The 19,027-nt window shown below is 23.7% G+C and overlaps 1 protein-coding gene across 1 annotated transcript in view; it reads right to left on the bottom strand.

Annotated features, from left to right (window-relative positions):
- The window catches only part of LOC123995277 (B-cell receptor CD22-like), a 43,618-nt gene that overhangs the window by 9,270 nt on the left and 15,321 nt on the right, over positions 1-19,027 (bottom strand). The window contains exons 5-7 of the mRNA XM_046298781.1: positions 18,253-18,516; positions 17,762-18,028; positions 1,053-1,316 (exon numbers count right to left, since the gene is read on the bottom strand). Coding sequence (XP_046154737.1) covers positions 1,053-1,316; positions 17,762-18,028; positions 18,253-18,516 — 795 coding nt within the window. The remainder of the gene's footprint in view (positions 1-1,052; positions 1,317-17,761; positions 18,029-18,252; positions 18,517-19,027) is intronic.

Raw genomic sequence — 19,027 nt, 5'->3', positions numbered from 1 at the left:
GGTTACAACAATGTGATAACTTCCCAAAATCTACCAACCAGGGTAGCGCTAGCGGAACACCTGGTCAACAGCCAGTGAAATTGCAGATCGCCAAATTAAAAAACAGAAATACTCATTATAATAATTCCTAAAACATACAAGTGTAATACATCGTTTTAAAGATTAAATTCATGTTAATCCAACCATAGTGTCAGATTTCAAAAATACTTTACGGGGAAAGCATACCATGCGATTATCTGAGGACAGAGCCCAGCTCACAAAACATTACAAACAGTAACCAGCCAAGTAGAGGAGTTACAGAAGTCAGAAATAGAGATAAAATTAATCACTTACCTTTGATGATCTTCATATGGTTGCACTCACACGACCCCAGTTACCCAATAAATGTTTGTTTTGTTTGATAAAGTCCCTCTTTATATCAAAAACCTCAGCTTTGTTAGCTATTTTTGTTTAGTAATCCACTATCTCAAACAACATCTGGTGAAATTGCAGAGCGTGAAACTCAACAAAACAGAAATTCTCATAATAAACATACATAAAAGATACAAGTGTTATACATCGGCTAAAAGATGAACTTCTTGTTAATCCAACCGCTGTGTCAGATTTCAAAAAGGCTTTACGGGGAAAGCATACCATGTTTCTCCCTCATTTTTAAGAGTAAAAGCCTGCAACAATGCCTAAAGACTGGCCACATGTAGTGGAAGCCATAGGGATCGTGAACTGGGTCATAAGACTTTGTATGGTGGGTAGGCTTTCAATGGAAAAACAGCCATTTCAAAATAATAGCATTTGCTGGATGGATTTTCCTCAGGTTTTTGCCTGCTATATCAGTTCTGTTATACTCACATACATTATTTTAACGGTTTTGGAAACTTTGGAGTGTTTTCTATAAAATAATACCAATGATATGCATATCCTAGCTGAGTAACAGGCAGTTTACATAGTGCACCTCATTCATCCAAACAACTAAATTCTACCCTCGGCCCCAGAAAGGTGAAAAAATAAAAACTGAATATTTTGGGAGAGTTACGGAATTTTGCAACCTCACTTACACTCCATAGATGCAGTCATTGACTGATCCTCTCCATGATGATTCTGGGCTTTACAGTAGTATTCTCTTCCGTCAATAACATTCATTGTGGCCTGGATTAGTTTTTGTCCAGAGGCCACATAGTCCTCCTTCCCCTCTCTCACTGAGTACCAGCGGTAACTGGTCACTGGTGGGTTGGCATCGCTGCTGCAGGTCAGAGTCACTGAACTGTCCTCTAACACAGAATCAGAGGGACTCACAGATACTGACGTGTTCCTGGGAGGATCTGGAGGGAAAGGACATAATTACCATCAGCTCTGAAAGCACAACAATTGATACTACGACTACTATAACTATTATACCAACTATAACTATTATACCTACTATAACTACTATACCTATTATACCACTATAACTATTATACTACTATAACTATTATACCTACTATAACTACTGTACCTATTATACCACTATACCTATTATACCACTATAACTATTATACTACTATAACTATTATACCACTATAACTATTATACCACTATAACTATTATACTACTATAACTATTATACCACTATAACTATTATACTACTATAACTATTATACTACTATAACTATTATAACTATTATACCACTATAACTATTATACCACTATAACTATTATACCACTATAACTATTATACCACTATAACTATTATACTACTATAACTATTATACTACTATAATTATTATACTACTATAACTATTATACCACTATAACTATTATAACTATTATACCACTATAACTATTATACCACTATAACTATTATACCACTATAACTATTATACCACTATAACTATTATACTACTATAACTATTATACCACTATAACTATTATACCACTATAACTATTATACCACTATAACTATTATACTAATATAACTATTATACCATTATAACTATTATACCACTATAACTATTATACCACTATACCACTATAACTATTATACCACTATAACTATTATACTACTATAACTATTATACCACTATAACTATTATACCACTATAACTATTATACTAATATAACTATTATACCACTATAACTATTATAACTATTATACCACTATAACTATTATAACTATTATACCACTATAACTATTATACTACTATAACTATTATACCACTATAACTATTATACCACTATAACTAATATAACTATTATACCACTATAACTATTATACCACTATAACTATTATACCACTATAACTAATATAACTATTATACCACTATAACTATTATAACTATTATACCACTATAACTATTATACCACTATAACTAATATAACTATTATACCACTATAACTATTATAACTATTATACTACTATAACTATTATACCACTATAACTATTATACCACTATAACTATTATACTAATATAACTATTATACCACTATAACTATTATAACTATTATACCACTATAACTATTATAACTATTATACCACTATAACTATTATACTACTATAACTATTATAACTATTATACTACTATAACTATTATACCACTATAACTATTCTAACTATTATACCACTATAACTATTATAACTATTATACCACTATAACTATTATACTAATATAACTATTATACCACTATAACTATTATAACTATTATACCACTATAACTAATATAACTATTATACCACTATAACTATTATACTACTATAACTATTATAACTATTATACCACTATAACTATTATAACTATTATACCACTATAACTAATATAACTATTATACCACTATAACTATTATACCACTATAACTATTATACTAATATAACTATTATACTATTATAACTATTATACCACTATAACTAATATACTAATATAACTATTATACTATTATAACTATTATACTATTATAACTATTATACTATTATAACTATTATACTATTATAACTATTATACCACTATAACTAATATAACTATTATACCACTATAACTATTATACCACTATAACTAATATACTAATATAACTATTATACTATTATAACTATTATACCACTATAACTATTATACCACTATAACTATTATAACTATTATACCACTATAACTAATATACTAATATAACTATTATACTATTATAACTATTATACCACTATAACTATTATACTACTATAACTATTATAACTATTATACTACTATCGCTATTATACCACTATAACTATTATACCACTATAACTATTATAACTATTATACCACTATAACTAATATACTAATATAACTATTATACTATTATAACTATTATACCACTATAACTATTATACTACTATAACTATTATAACTATTATACTACTATCACTATTATACCACTATAACTATTATACCACTATAACTATTATACCACTATAACTATTATACTAATATAACTATTATACCACTATAACTATTATACCACTATAACTATTATAACTATTATACTACTATAACTATTATACTATTATACCACTATAACTTTTATACTACTATAACTATTATACCACTATAACTATTATACCACTATAACTATTATACTACTATAACTATTATACCACTATAACTATTATACTACTATAACTATTATACCACTATAACTACTATAACTATTATACCACTATAACTATTATACTACTATAACTATTATACCACTATAACTATTATAACTATTATACCACTATAACTATTATACTACTATAACTATTATACCACTATAACTATTATACTACTATAACTATTATACCACTATAACTACTATAACTATTATACCACTATAACTATTATACCACTATAACTATTATACCACTATAACTATTATAACTATTATACCACTATAACTATTATACTACTATAACTATTATACCACTATAACTATTATACCACTATAACTATTATACCACTATAACTATTATACCACTATAACTATTATACCACTATAACTATTATACCACTATAACTATTATACCACTATAACTACTATACTACTATAACTATTATACTACTATAACTATTATACCACTATAACTACTATACTACTATAACTATTATACTACTATAACTATTATACCACTATAACTACTATACTACTATAACTATTATACCACTATAACTATTATACCACTATAACTATTATAACTATTATACCACTATAACTATTATACCACTATAACTATTATACTACTATAACTATTATACCACTATAACTATTATACCACTATAACTACTATAACTATTATACCACTGTAACTATTATACCACTATAACTATTATACCACTATAACTAATATAACTATTATACCACTATAACTATTATAACTATTATACTACTATAACTATTATACCACTATAACTATTATACCACTATAACTATTATACTAATATAACTATTATACCACTATAACTATTATAACTATTATACCACTATAACTATTATAACTATTATACCACTATAACTATTATACCACTATAACTATTATACTACTATAACTATTATAACTATTATACTACTATAACTATTATACCACTATAACTATTATAACTATTATACCACTATAACTATTATAACTATTATACCACTATAACTATTATAACTATTATACCACTATAACTATTATACCACTATAACTATTATACTACTATAACTATTATAACTATTATAACTATTATACCACTATAACTATTATACCACTATAACTATTATACTAATATAACTATTATACTATTATAACTATTATACCACTATAACTATTATACCACTATAACTATTATACCACTATAACTATTATACCACTATAACTATTATACCACTATAACTATTATACTAATATAACTATTATACTATTATAACTATTATACCACTATAACTATTATAACTATTATACTACTATCACTATTATACCACTATAACTATTATACCACTATAACTATTATACTAATATAACTATTATAACTATTATACCACTATAACTATTATACCACTATAACTATTATAACTATTATACTACTATAACTATTATACTATTATACCACTATAACTTTTATACTACTATAACTATTATACCACTATAACTATTATACCACTATAACTATTATACTACTATAACTATTATACTAATATAACTATTATAACTATTATACCACTATAACTATTATACCACTATAACTATTATACTAATATAACTATTATAACTATTATACCACTATAACTATTATACCACTATAACTATTATAACTATTATACTACTATAACTATTATACCACTATAACTTTTATACTACTATAACTATTATACCACTATAACTATTATACCACTATAACTATTATACCACTATAACTATTATACCACTATAACTATTATACTACTATAACTATTATACCACTATAACTACTATAACTATTATACCACTATAACTATTATACCACTATAACTATTATACCACTATAACTATTATACCACTATAACTATTATACTACTATAACTATTATACCACTATAACTATTACCACTATAACTATTATACCACTATAACTATTATACCACTATAACTATTATACCACTATAACTACTATACTACTATAACTAATATAACTATTATACCACTATAACTATTATAACTATTATACTATTATAACTATTATACCACTATAACTATTATAACTATTATACTACTATCACTATTATACCACTATAACTATTATACCACTATAACTATTATACCACTATAACTATTATACTAATATAACTATTATACCACTATAACTATTATACCACTATAACTATTATAACTATTATACTACTATAACTATTATACTATTATACCACTATAACTTTTATACTACTATAACTATTATACCACTATAACTATTATACCACTATAACTATTATACTACTATAACTATTATACCACTATAACTATTATACTACTATAACTATTATACCACTATAACTACTATAACTATTATACCACTATAACTATTATACTACTATAACTATTATACCACTATAACTATTATAACTATTATACCACTATAACTATTATACTACTATAACTATTATACCACTATAACTATTATACTACTATAACTATTATACCACTATAACTACTATAACTATTATACCACTATAACTATTATACCACTATAACTATTATACCACTATAACTATTATAACTATTATACCACTATAACTATTATACTACTATAACTATTATACCACTATAACTATTATACCACTATAACTATTATACCACTATAACTATTATACCACTATAACTATTATACCACTATAACTATTATACCACTATAACTACTATACTACTATAACTATTATACTACTATAACTATTATACCACTATAACTACTATACTACTATAACTATTATACTACTATAACTATTATACCACTATAACTACTATACTACTATAACTATTATACCACTATAACTATTATACCACTATAACTATTATAACTATTATACCACTATAACTATTATACCACTATAACTATTATACTACTATAACTATTATACCACTATAACTATTATACCACTATAACTACTATAACTATTATACCACTGTAACTATTATACCACTATAACTATTATACCACTATAACTAATATAACTATTATACCACTATAACTATTATAACTATTATACTACTATAACTATTATACCACTATAACTATTATACCACTATAACTATTATACTAATATAACTATTATACCACTATAACTATTATAACTATTATACCACTATAACTATTATAACTATTATACCACTATAACTATTATACCACTATAACTATTATACCACTATAACTATTATACTACTATAACTATTATAACTATTATACTACTATAACTATTATACCACTATAACTATTATAACTATTATACCACTATAACTATTATAACTATTATACCACTATAACTATTATAACTATTATACCACTATAACTATTATACCACTATAACTATTATACTACTATAACTATTATAACTATTATAACTATTATACCACTATAACTATTATACCACTATAACTATTATACTAATATAACTATTATACTATTATAACTATTATACCACTATAACTATTATACCACTATAACTATTATACCACTATAACTATTATACCACTATAACTATTATACCACTATAACTTTTATACTAATATAACTATTATACTATTATAACTATTATACCACTATAACTATTATAACTATTATACTACTATCACTATTATACCACTATAACTATTATACCACTATAACTATTATACTAATATAACTATTATAACTATTATACCACTATAACTATTATACCACTATAACTATTATAACTATTATACTACTATAACTATTATACTATTATACCACTATAACTTTTATACTACTATAACTATTATACCACTATAACTATTATACCACTATAACTATTATACTACTATAACTATTATACTAATATAACTATTATAACTATTATACCACTATAACTATTATACCACTATAACTATTATACTAATATAACTATTATAACTATTATACCACTATAACTATTATACCACTATAACTATTATAACTATTATACTACTATAACTATTATACTATTATACCACTATAACTTTTATACTACTATAACTATTATACCACTATAACTATTATACCACTATAACTATTATACCACTATAACTATTATACCACTATAACTATTATACCACTATAACTATTACCACTATAACTATTATACCACTATAACTATTATACCACTATAACTATTATACCACTATAACTACTATACTACTATAACTAATATAACTATTATACCACTATAACTATTATAACTATTATACTATTATAACTATTATACCACTATAACTATTATAACTATTATACTACTATCACTATTATACCACTATAACTATTATACCACTATAACTATTATACCACTATAACTATTATACTACTATAACTATTATACCACTATAACTATTACCACTATAACTATTATACCACTATAACTATTATACCACTATAACTATTATACCACTATAACTATTATACCACTATAACTACTATACTACTATAACTAATATAACTATTATACCACTATAACTATTATAACTATTATACTATTATAACTATTATACCACTATAACTATTATAACTATTATACTACTATCACTATTATACCACTATAACTATTATACCACTATAACTATTATACCACTATAACTATTATACCACTATAACTATTATACCACTATAACTATTATACCACTATAACTATTATACCACTATAACTACTATACTACTATAACTATTATACTACTATAACTATTATACCACTATAACTACTATACTACTATAACTATTATACTACTATAACTATTATACCACTATAACTACTATACTACTATAACTATTATACCACTATAACTATTATACCACTATAACTATTATAACTATTATACCACTATAACTATTATACCACTATAACTATTATACTACTATAACTATTATACCACTATAACTATTATACCACTATAACTACTATAACTATTATACCACTGTAACTATTATACCACTATAACTATTATACCACTATAACTAATATAACTATTATACCACTATAACTATTATAACTATTATACTACTATAACTATTATACCACTATAACTATTATACCACTATAACTATTATACTAATATAACTATTATACCACTATAACTATTATAACTATTATACCACTATAACTATTATAACTATTATACCACTATAACTATTATACCACTATAACTATTATACCACTATAACTATTATACTACTATAACTATTATAACTATTATACTACTATAACTATTATACCACTATAACTATTATAACTATTATACCACTATAACTATTATAACTATTATACCACTATAACTATTATAACTATTATACCACTATAACTATTATACCACTATAACTATTATACTACTATAACTATTATAACTATTATAACTATTATACCACTATAACTATTATACCACTATAACTATTATACTAATATAACTATTATACTATTATAACTATTATACCACTATAACTATTATACCACTATAACTATTATACCACTATAACTATTATACCACTATAACTATTATACCACTATAACTTTTATACTAATATAACTATTATACTATTATAACTATTATACCACTATAACTATTATAACTATTATACTACTATCACTATTATACCACTATAACTATTATACCACTATAACTATTATACTAATATAACTATTATAACTATTATACCACTATAACTATTATACCACTATAACTATTATAACTATTATACTACTATAACTATTATACTATTATACCACTATAACTTTTATACTACTATAACTATTATACCACTATAACTATTATACCACTATAACTATTATACTACTATAACTATTATACTAATATAACTATTATAACTATTATACCACTATAACTATTATACCACTATAACTATTATACTAATATAACTATTATAACTATTATACCACTATAACTATTATACCACTATAACTATTATAACTATTATACTACTATAACTATTATACTATTATACCACTATAACTTTTATACTACTATAACTATTATACCACTATAACTATTATACCACTATAACTATTATACCACTATAACTATTATACCACTATAACTATTATACTACTATAACTATTATACCACTATAACTACTATAACTATTATACCACTATAACTATTATACCACTATAACTATTATACCACTATAACTATTATACCACTATAACTATTATACTACTATAACTATTATACCACTATAACTATTACCACTATAACTATTATACCACTATAACTATTATACCACTATAACTATTATACCACTATAACTACTATACTACTATAACTAATATAACTATTATACCACTATAACTATTATAACTATTATACTATTATAACTATTATACCACTATAACTATTATAACTATTATACTACTATCACTATTATACCACTATAACTATTATACCACTATAACTATTATACCACTATAACTATTATACTAATATAACTATTATACCACTATAACTATTATACCACTATAACTATTATAACTATTATACTACTATAACTATTATACTATTATACCACTATAACTTTTATACTACTATAACTATTATACCACTATAACTATTATACCACTATAACTATTATACTACTATAACTATTATACCACTATAACTATTATACTACTATAACTATTATACCACTATAACTACTATAACTATTATACCACTATAACTATTATACTACTATAACTATTATACCACTATAACTATTATAACTATTATACCACTATAACTATTATACTACTATAACTATTATACCACTATAACTATTATACTACTATAACTATTATACCACTATAACTACTATAACTATTATACCACTATAACTATTATACCACTATAACTATTATACCACTATAACTATTATAACTATTATACCACTATAACTATTATACTACTATAACTATTATACCACTATAACTATTATACCACTATAACTATTATACCACTATAACTATTATACCACTATAACTATTATACCACTATAACTACTATACTACTATAACTATTATACTACTATAACTATTATACCACTATAACTACTATACTACTATAACTATTATACTACTATAACTATTATACCACTATAACTACTATACTACTATAACTTTGTAAGTCGCTCTGGATAAGAGCGTCTGCTAAATGACTTAAATGTAAATGTAATAACTATTATACCACTATAACTATTATACCACTATAACTATTATAACTATTATACCACTATAACTATTATACCACTATAACTATTATACTACTATAACTATTATACCACTATAACTATTATACCACTATAACTACTATAACTATTATACCACTGTAACTATTATACCACTATAACTATTATACCACTATAACTAATATAACTATTATACCACTATAACTATTATAACTATTATACTACTATAACTATTATACCACTATAACTATTATACCACTATAACTATTATACTAATATAACTATTATACCACTATAACTATTATAACTATTATACCACTATAACTATTATAACTATTATACCACTATAACTATTATACCACTATAACTATTATACTACTATAACTATTATACCACTATAACTATTATAACTATTATACCACTATAACTATTATAACTATTATACCACTATAACTATTATACCACTATAACTATTATACTACTATAACTATTATAACTATTATAACTATTATACCACTATAACTATTATACCACTATAACTATTATACTAATATAACTATTATACTATTATAACTATTATACCACTATAACTATTATACCACTATAACTATTATACCACTATAACTATTATACCACTATAACTATTATACCACTATAACTATTATACTAATATAACTATTATACTATTATAACTATTATACCACTATAACTATTATAACTATTATACTACTATCACTATTATACCACTATAACTATTATACCACTATAACTATTATACTAATATAACTATTATAACTATTATACCACTATAACTATTATACCACTATAACTATTATAACTATTATACTACTATAACTATTATACTATTATACCACTATAACTTTTATACTACTATAACTATTATACCACTATAACTATTATACCACTATAACTATTATACTACTATAACTATTATACTAATATAACTATTATAACTATTATACCACTATAACTATTATACCACTATAACTATTATACTAATATAACTATTATAACTATTATACCACTATAACTATTATACCACTATAACTATTATAACTATTATACTACTATAACTATTATACTATTATACCACTATAACTTTTATACTACTATAACTATTATACCACTATAACTATTATACCACTATAACTATTATACCACTATAACTATTATACCACTATAACTATTATACTACTATAACTATTATACCACTATAACTACTATAACTATTATACCACTATAACTATTATACCACTATAACTATTATACCACTATAACTATTATACCACTATAACTATTATACTACTATAACTATTATACCACTATAACTATTACCACTATAACTATTATACCACTATAACTATTATACCACTATAACTATTATACCACTATAACTACTATACTACTATAACTAATATAACTATTATACCACTATAACTATTATACTATTATAACTATTATACCACTATAACTATTATAACTATTATACTACTATCACTATTATACCACTATAACTATTATACCACTATAACTATTATACCACTATAACTATTATACTAATATAACTATTATACCACTATAACTATTATACCACTATAACTATTATAACTATTATACTACTATAACTATTATACTATTATACCACTATAACTTTTATACTACTATAACTATTATACCACTATAACTATTATACCACTATAACTATTATACTACTATAACTATTATACCACTATAACTATTATACTACTATAACTATTATACCACTATAACTACTATAACTATTATACCACTATAACTATTATACTACTATAACTATTATACCACTATAACTATTATAACTATTATACCACTATAACTATTATACTACTATAACTATTATACCACTATAACTATTATACTACTATAACTATTATACCACTATAACTACTATAACTATTATACCACTATAACTATTATACCACTATAACTATTATACCACTATAACTATTATAACTATTATACCACTATAACTATTATACTACTATAACTATTATACCACTATAACTATTATACCACTATAACTATTATACCACTATAACTATTATACCACTATAACTATTATACCACTATAACTATTATACCACTATAACTACTATACTACTATAACTATTATACTACTATAACTATTATACCACTATAACTACTATACTACTATAACTATTATACTACTATAACTATTATACCACTATAACTACTATACTACTATAACTATTATACCACTATAACTATTATACCACTATAACTATTATAACTATTATACCACTATAACTATTATACCACTATAACTATTATACTACTATAACTATTATACCACTATAACTATTATACCACTATAACTACTATAACTATTATACCACTGTAACTATTATACCACTATAACTATTATACCACTATAACTAATATAACTATTATACCACTATAACTATTATAACTATTATACTACTATAACTATTATACCACTATAACTATTATACCACTATAACTATTATACTAATATAACTATTATACCACTATAACTATTATAACTATTATACCACTATAACTATTATAACTATTATACCACTATAACTATTATACCACTATAACTATTATACCACTATAACTATTATACTACTATAACTATTATAACTATTATACTACTATAACTATTATACCACTATAACTATTATAACTATTATACCACTATAACTATTATAACTATTATACCACTATAACTATTATAACTATTATACCACTATAACTATTATACCACTATAACTATTATACTACTATAACTATTATAACTATTATAACTATTATACCACTATAACTATTATACCACTATAACTATTATACTAATATAACTATTATACTATTATAACTATTATACCACTATAACTATTATACCACTATAACTATTATACCACTATAACTATTATACCACTATAACTATTATACCACTATAACTTTTATACTAATATAACTATTATACTATTATAACTATTATACCACTATAACTATTATAACTATTATACTACTATCACTATTATACCACTATAACTATTATACCACTATAACTATTATACTAATATAACTATTATAACTATTATACCACTATAACTATTATACCACTATAACTATTATAACTATTATACTACTATAACTATTATACTATTATACCACTATAACTTTTATACTACTATAACTATTATACCACTATAACTATTATACCACTATAACTATTATACTACTATAACTATTATACTAATATAACTATTATAACTATTATACCACTATAACTATTATACCACTATAACTATTATACTAATATAACTATTATAACTATTATACCACTATAACTATTATACCACTATAACTATTATAACTATTATACTACTATAACTATTATACTATTATACCACTATAACTTTTATACTACTATAACTATTATACCACTATAACTATTATACCACTATAACTATTATACCACTATAACTATTATACCACTATAACTATTATACTACTATAACTATTATACCACTATAACTACTATAACTATTATACCACTATAACTATTATACCACTATAACTATTATACCACTATAACTATTATACCACTATAACTATTATACTACTATAACTATTATACCACTATAACTATTACCACTATAACTATTATACCACTATAACTATTATACCACTATAACTATTATACCACTATAACTACTATACTACTATAACTAATATAACTATTATACCACTATAACTATTATAACTATTATACTATTATAACTATTATACCACTATAACTATTATAACTATTATACTACTATCACTATTATACCACTATAACTATTATACCACTATAACTATTATACCACTATAACTATTATACTAATATAACTATTATACCACTATAACTATTATACCACTATAACTATTATAACTATTATACTACTATAACTATTATACTATTATACCACTATAACTTTTATACTACTATAACTATTATACCACTATAACTATTATACCACTATAACTATTATACTACTATAACTATTATACCACTATAACTATTATACTACTATAACTATTATACCACTATAACTACTATAACTATTATACCACTATAACTATTATACTACTATAACTATTATACCACTATAACTATTATAACTATTATACCACTATAACTATTATACTACTATAACTATTATACCACTATAACTATTATACTACTATAACTATTATACCACTATAACTACTATAACTATTATACCACTATAACTATTATACCACTATAACTATTATACCACTATAACTATTATAACTATTATACCACTATAACTATTATACTACTATAACTATTATACCACTATAACTATTATACCACTATAACTATTATACCACTATAACTATTATACCACTATAACTATTATACCACTATAACTACTATACTACTATAACTATTATACTACTATAACTATTATACCACTATAACTACTATACTACTATAACTATTATACTACTATAACTATTATACCACTATAACTACTATACTACTATAACTATTATACCACTATAACTATTATACCACTATAACTATTATAACTATTATACCACTATAACTATTATACCACTATAACTATTATACTACTATAACTATTATACCACTATAACTATTATACCACTATAACTACTATAACTATTATACCACTGTAACTATTATACCACTATAACTATTATACCACTATAACTAATATAACTATTATACCACTATAACTATTATAACTATTATACTACTATAACTATTATACCACTATAACTATTATACCACTATAACTATTATACCACTATAACTATTATACTAATATAACTATTATACCACTATAACTATTATAACTATTATACCACTATAACTATTATAACTATTATACCACTATAACTATTATACCACTATAACTATTATACTACTATAACTATTATAACTATTATACTACTATAACTATTATACCACTATAACTATTATAACTATTATACCACTATAACTATTATAACTATTATACCACTATAACTATTATAACTATTATACCACTATAACTATTATACCACTATAACTATTATACTACTATAACTATTATAACTATTATAACTATTATACCACTATAACTATTATACCACTATAACTATTATACTAATATAACTATTATACTATTATAACTATTATACCACTATAACTATTATACCACTATAACTATTATACCACTATAACTATTATACCACTATAACTATTATACCACTATAACTATTATACTAATATAACTATTATACTATTATAACTATTATACCACTATAACTATTATAACTATTATACTACTATCACTATTATACCACTATAACTATTATACCACTATAACTATTATACTAATATAACTATTATAACTATTATACCACTATAACTATTATACCACTATAACTATTATAACTATTATACTACTATAACTATTATACTATTATACCACTATAACTTTTATACTACTATAACTATTATACCACTATAACTATTATACCACTATAACTATTATACTACTATAACTATTATACTAATATAACTATTATAACTATTATACCACTATAACTATTATACCACTATAACTATTATACTAATATAACTATTATAACTATTATACCACTATAACTATTATAACACTATAACTATTATAACTATTATACTACTATAACTATTATACTATTATACCACTATAACTTTTATACTACTATAACTATTATACCACTATAACTATTATACCACTATAACTATTATACCACTATAACTATTATACCACTATAACTATTATACTACTATAACTATTATACCACTATAACTACTATAACTATTATACCACTATAACTATTATACCACTATAACTATTATACCACTATAACTATTATACCACTATAACTATTATACTACTATAACTATTATACCACTATAACTATTACCACTATAACTATTATACCACTATAACTATTATACCACTATAACTATTATACCACTATAACTACTATACTACTATAACTAATATAACTATTATACCACTATAACTATTATAACTATTATACTATTATAACTATTATACCACTATAACTATTATAACTATTATACTACTATCACTATTATACCACTATAACTATTATACCACTATAACTATTATACTAATATAACTATTATAACTATTATACCACTATAACTATTATACCACTATAACTATTATAACTATTATACTACTATAACTATTATACTATTATACCACTATAACTTTTATACTACTATAACTATTATACCACTATAACTATTATAACTATTATACCACTATAACTATTATACTACTATAACTATTATACCACTATAACTATTATACTACTATAACTATTATACCACTATAACTACTATAACTATTATACCACTATAACTATTATACCACTATAACTATTATACCACTATAACTACTATAACTATTATAACAATTATACCTACTTTGACTACTATAACTACTTTGACTACAGATATGAATACTATGTCTACTGTGAGTAACACCATTACAACAGACCTTTGTGGAATTACTAGCCTGTGTTTATCAGATTGTGTTTATAATCAGTGGTTTCCAGACATGGTTGTGCCATGACCCAACAAGGGCCGTTTAAATGTTGATCCATCGGATAATGGAAGTAATGTGGTTGACCAGATCTAGAATTTAAGTGGGTTGCTTGGTAAACATTACCACTGACTTGCATCAACAAAATGACCCTGTCCCATTTGGGGGCACATTACATGATGTTTATGATATTAAAACGTACACTGAATGTCGAGCTGGAGCGTTGTTGAATTGTCCGATCCGTGTTGATTTTTAGCTATGCAGAAGTACTGTGTATTACCATGGACATTAGCTACTGTGTACATCTGTTCAACTCCTATTACACTGCGTGTTTCGCTCTCGTCGACTGAGTACCAGTTATAGCTGGACACTGGTGGGTTGGCATCACTGATGCAGGTCAGAGTCACTGAACTGCCCTTCAACACGGGACCAGAGGAATTCACTGATACTGACGTGTTTCTGGGAGGATCTGGAGAGATAGATTGGTATCTGCATTAATACACAACAAGAAGAACAAGAAGAACAAGAACAAGAACAAGAACAAGAAGAAGAAGAAGAAGAAGAAGAAGAACAAGAACAAGAAGAACAAGAAGAAGAAGAAGAAGAAGAAGAAGAACAAGAACAGCATTGTTGAATAACTGCCAAAAATGTTTGGCGATGGTTGAATTGGTCTTGTAGCTACAGTATACATACACTGTACAACCACTTCTATCAGCGTTGAGTTCTGTCCTCCGTGGTCGTTTCTGCCCTCACAGTAAAACTGGTGGACTTCTGCAGACACACTGGTCTCTAGCCTCGTCCCAACCCCAAGCCGTGTCGCCTGGTCTCCCTTCACACTGTACCAGGTGAAGCTGCTTACTGGTGGGTTGCCATTGCTGCTGCAGGTCAGAATCACCATCGCACCATCAAACACGGGTCCAGATGGGGTGATTGACACAGACATGGTTTTAGGACCATCTGGAGGGAAATAGACAATACACATGTTATACTGTATGTGTGACTCAAGGCTTCATTAGCCTCCTGAGCTAAAGCCTTTTTAACACCAGTATTATATAGGCTTATGTATCTTTACAGACTTGAGACTATGTTAGTCTACTGAGCTAAACCCTTGTGAGTGAACAGCTAAAATAGTTTTTATTTACTAACTCTATTTTTATCAATGTACCTATCGGGCTTCAGGAAGAAGCATAGCACAATTACAGCCGCCATGAAGGTTTTAAATGATATCACTGAAGCCATTGACAAAACACAGCACTGTGTCTCACTTTTTATTGATCTCTCTAAGGCTTTTGATACAGTTGATCATGCTATACTGAGGCAGAGATTGTCGAGTGGAGGTCTTTCGGAGCACGCAGTTGCATGGTTTGCTAACTATCTGTCTGATAGAACTCAGTGCACTCTGTTGGATGGGCTCATGTCTGTTAAATGGTCTGTCTGTAATGGTGTGCCCCAAGGCTCTGTACTTGGT

Source organism: Oncorhynchus gorbuscha, linkage group LG02 (genome assembly GCF_021184085.1).
Source record: "Oncorhynchus gorbuscha isolate QuinsamMale2020 ecotype Even-year linkage group LG02, OgorEven_v1.0, whole genome shotgun sequence".
NCBI classification, from domain to species: Eukaryota; Metazoa; Chordata; class Actinopteri; order Salmoniformes; family Salmonidae; genus Oncorhynchus; species Oncorhynchus gorbuscha.
The sequence above is the reverse complement of the archived record's forward strand: the minus strand, read 5'-3'. Positions and strand labels throughout refer to the sequence as shown.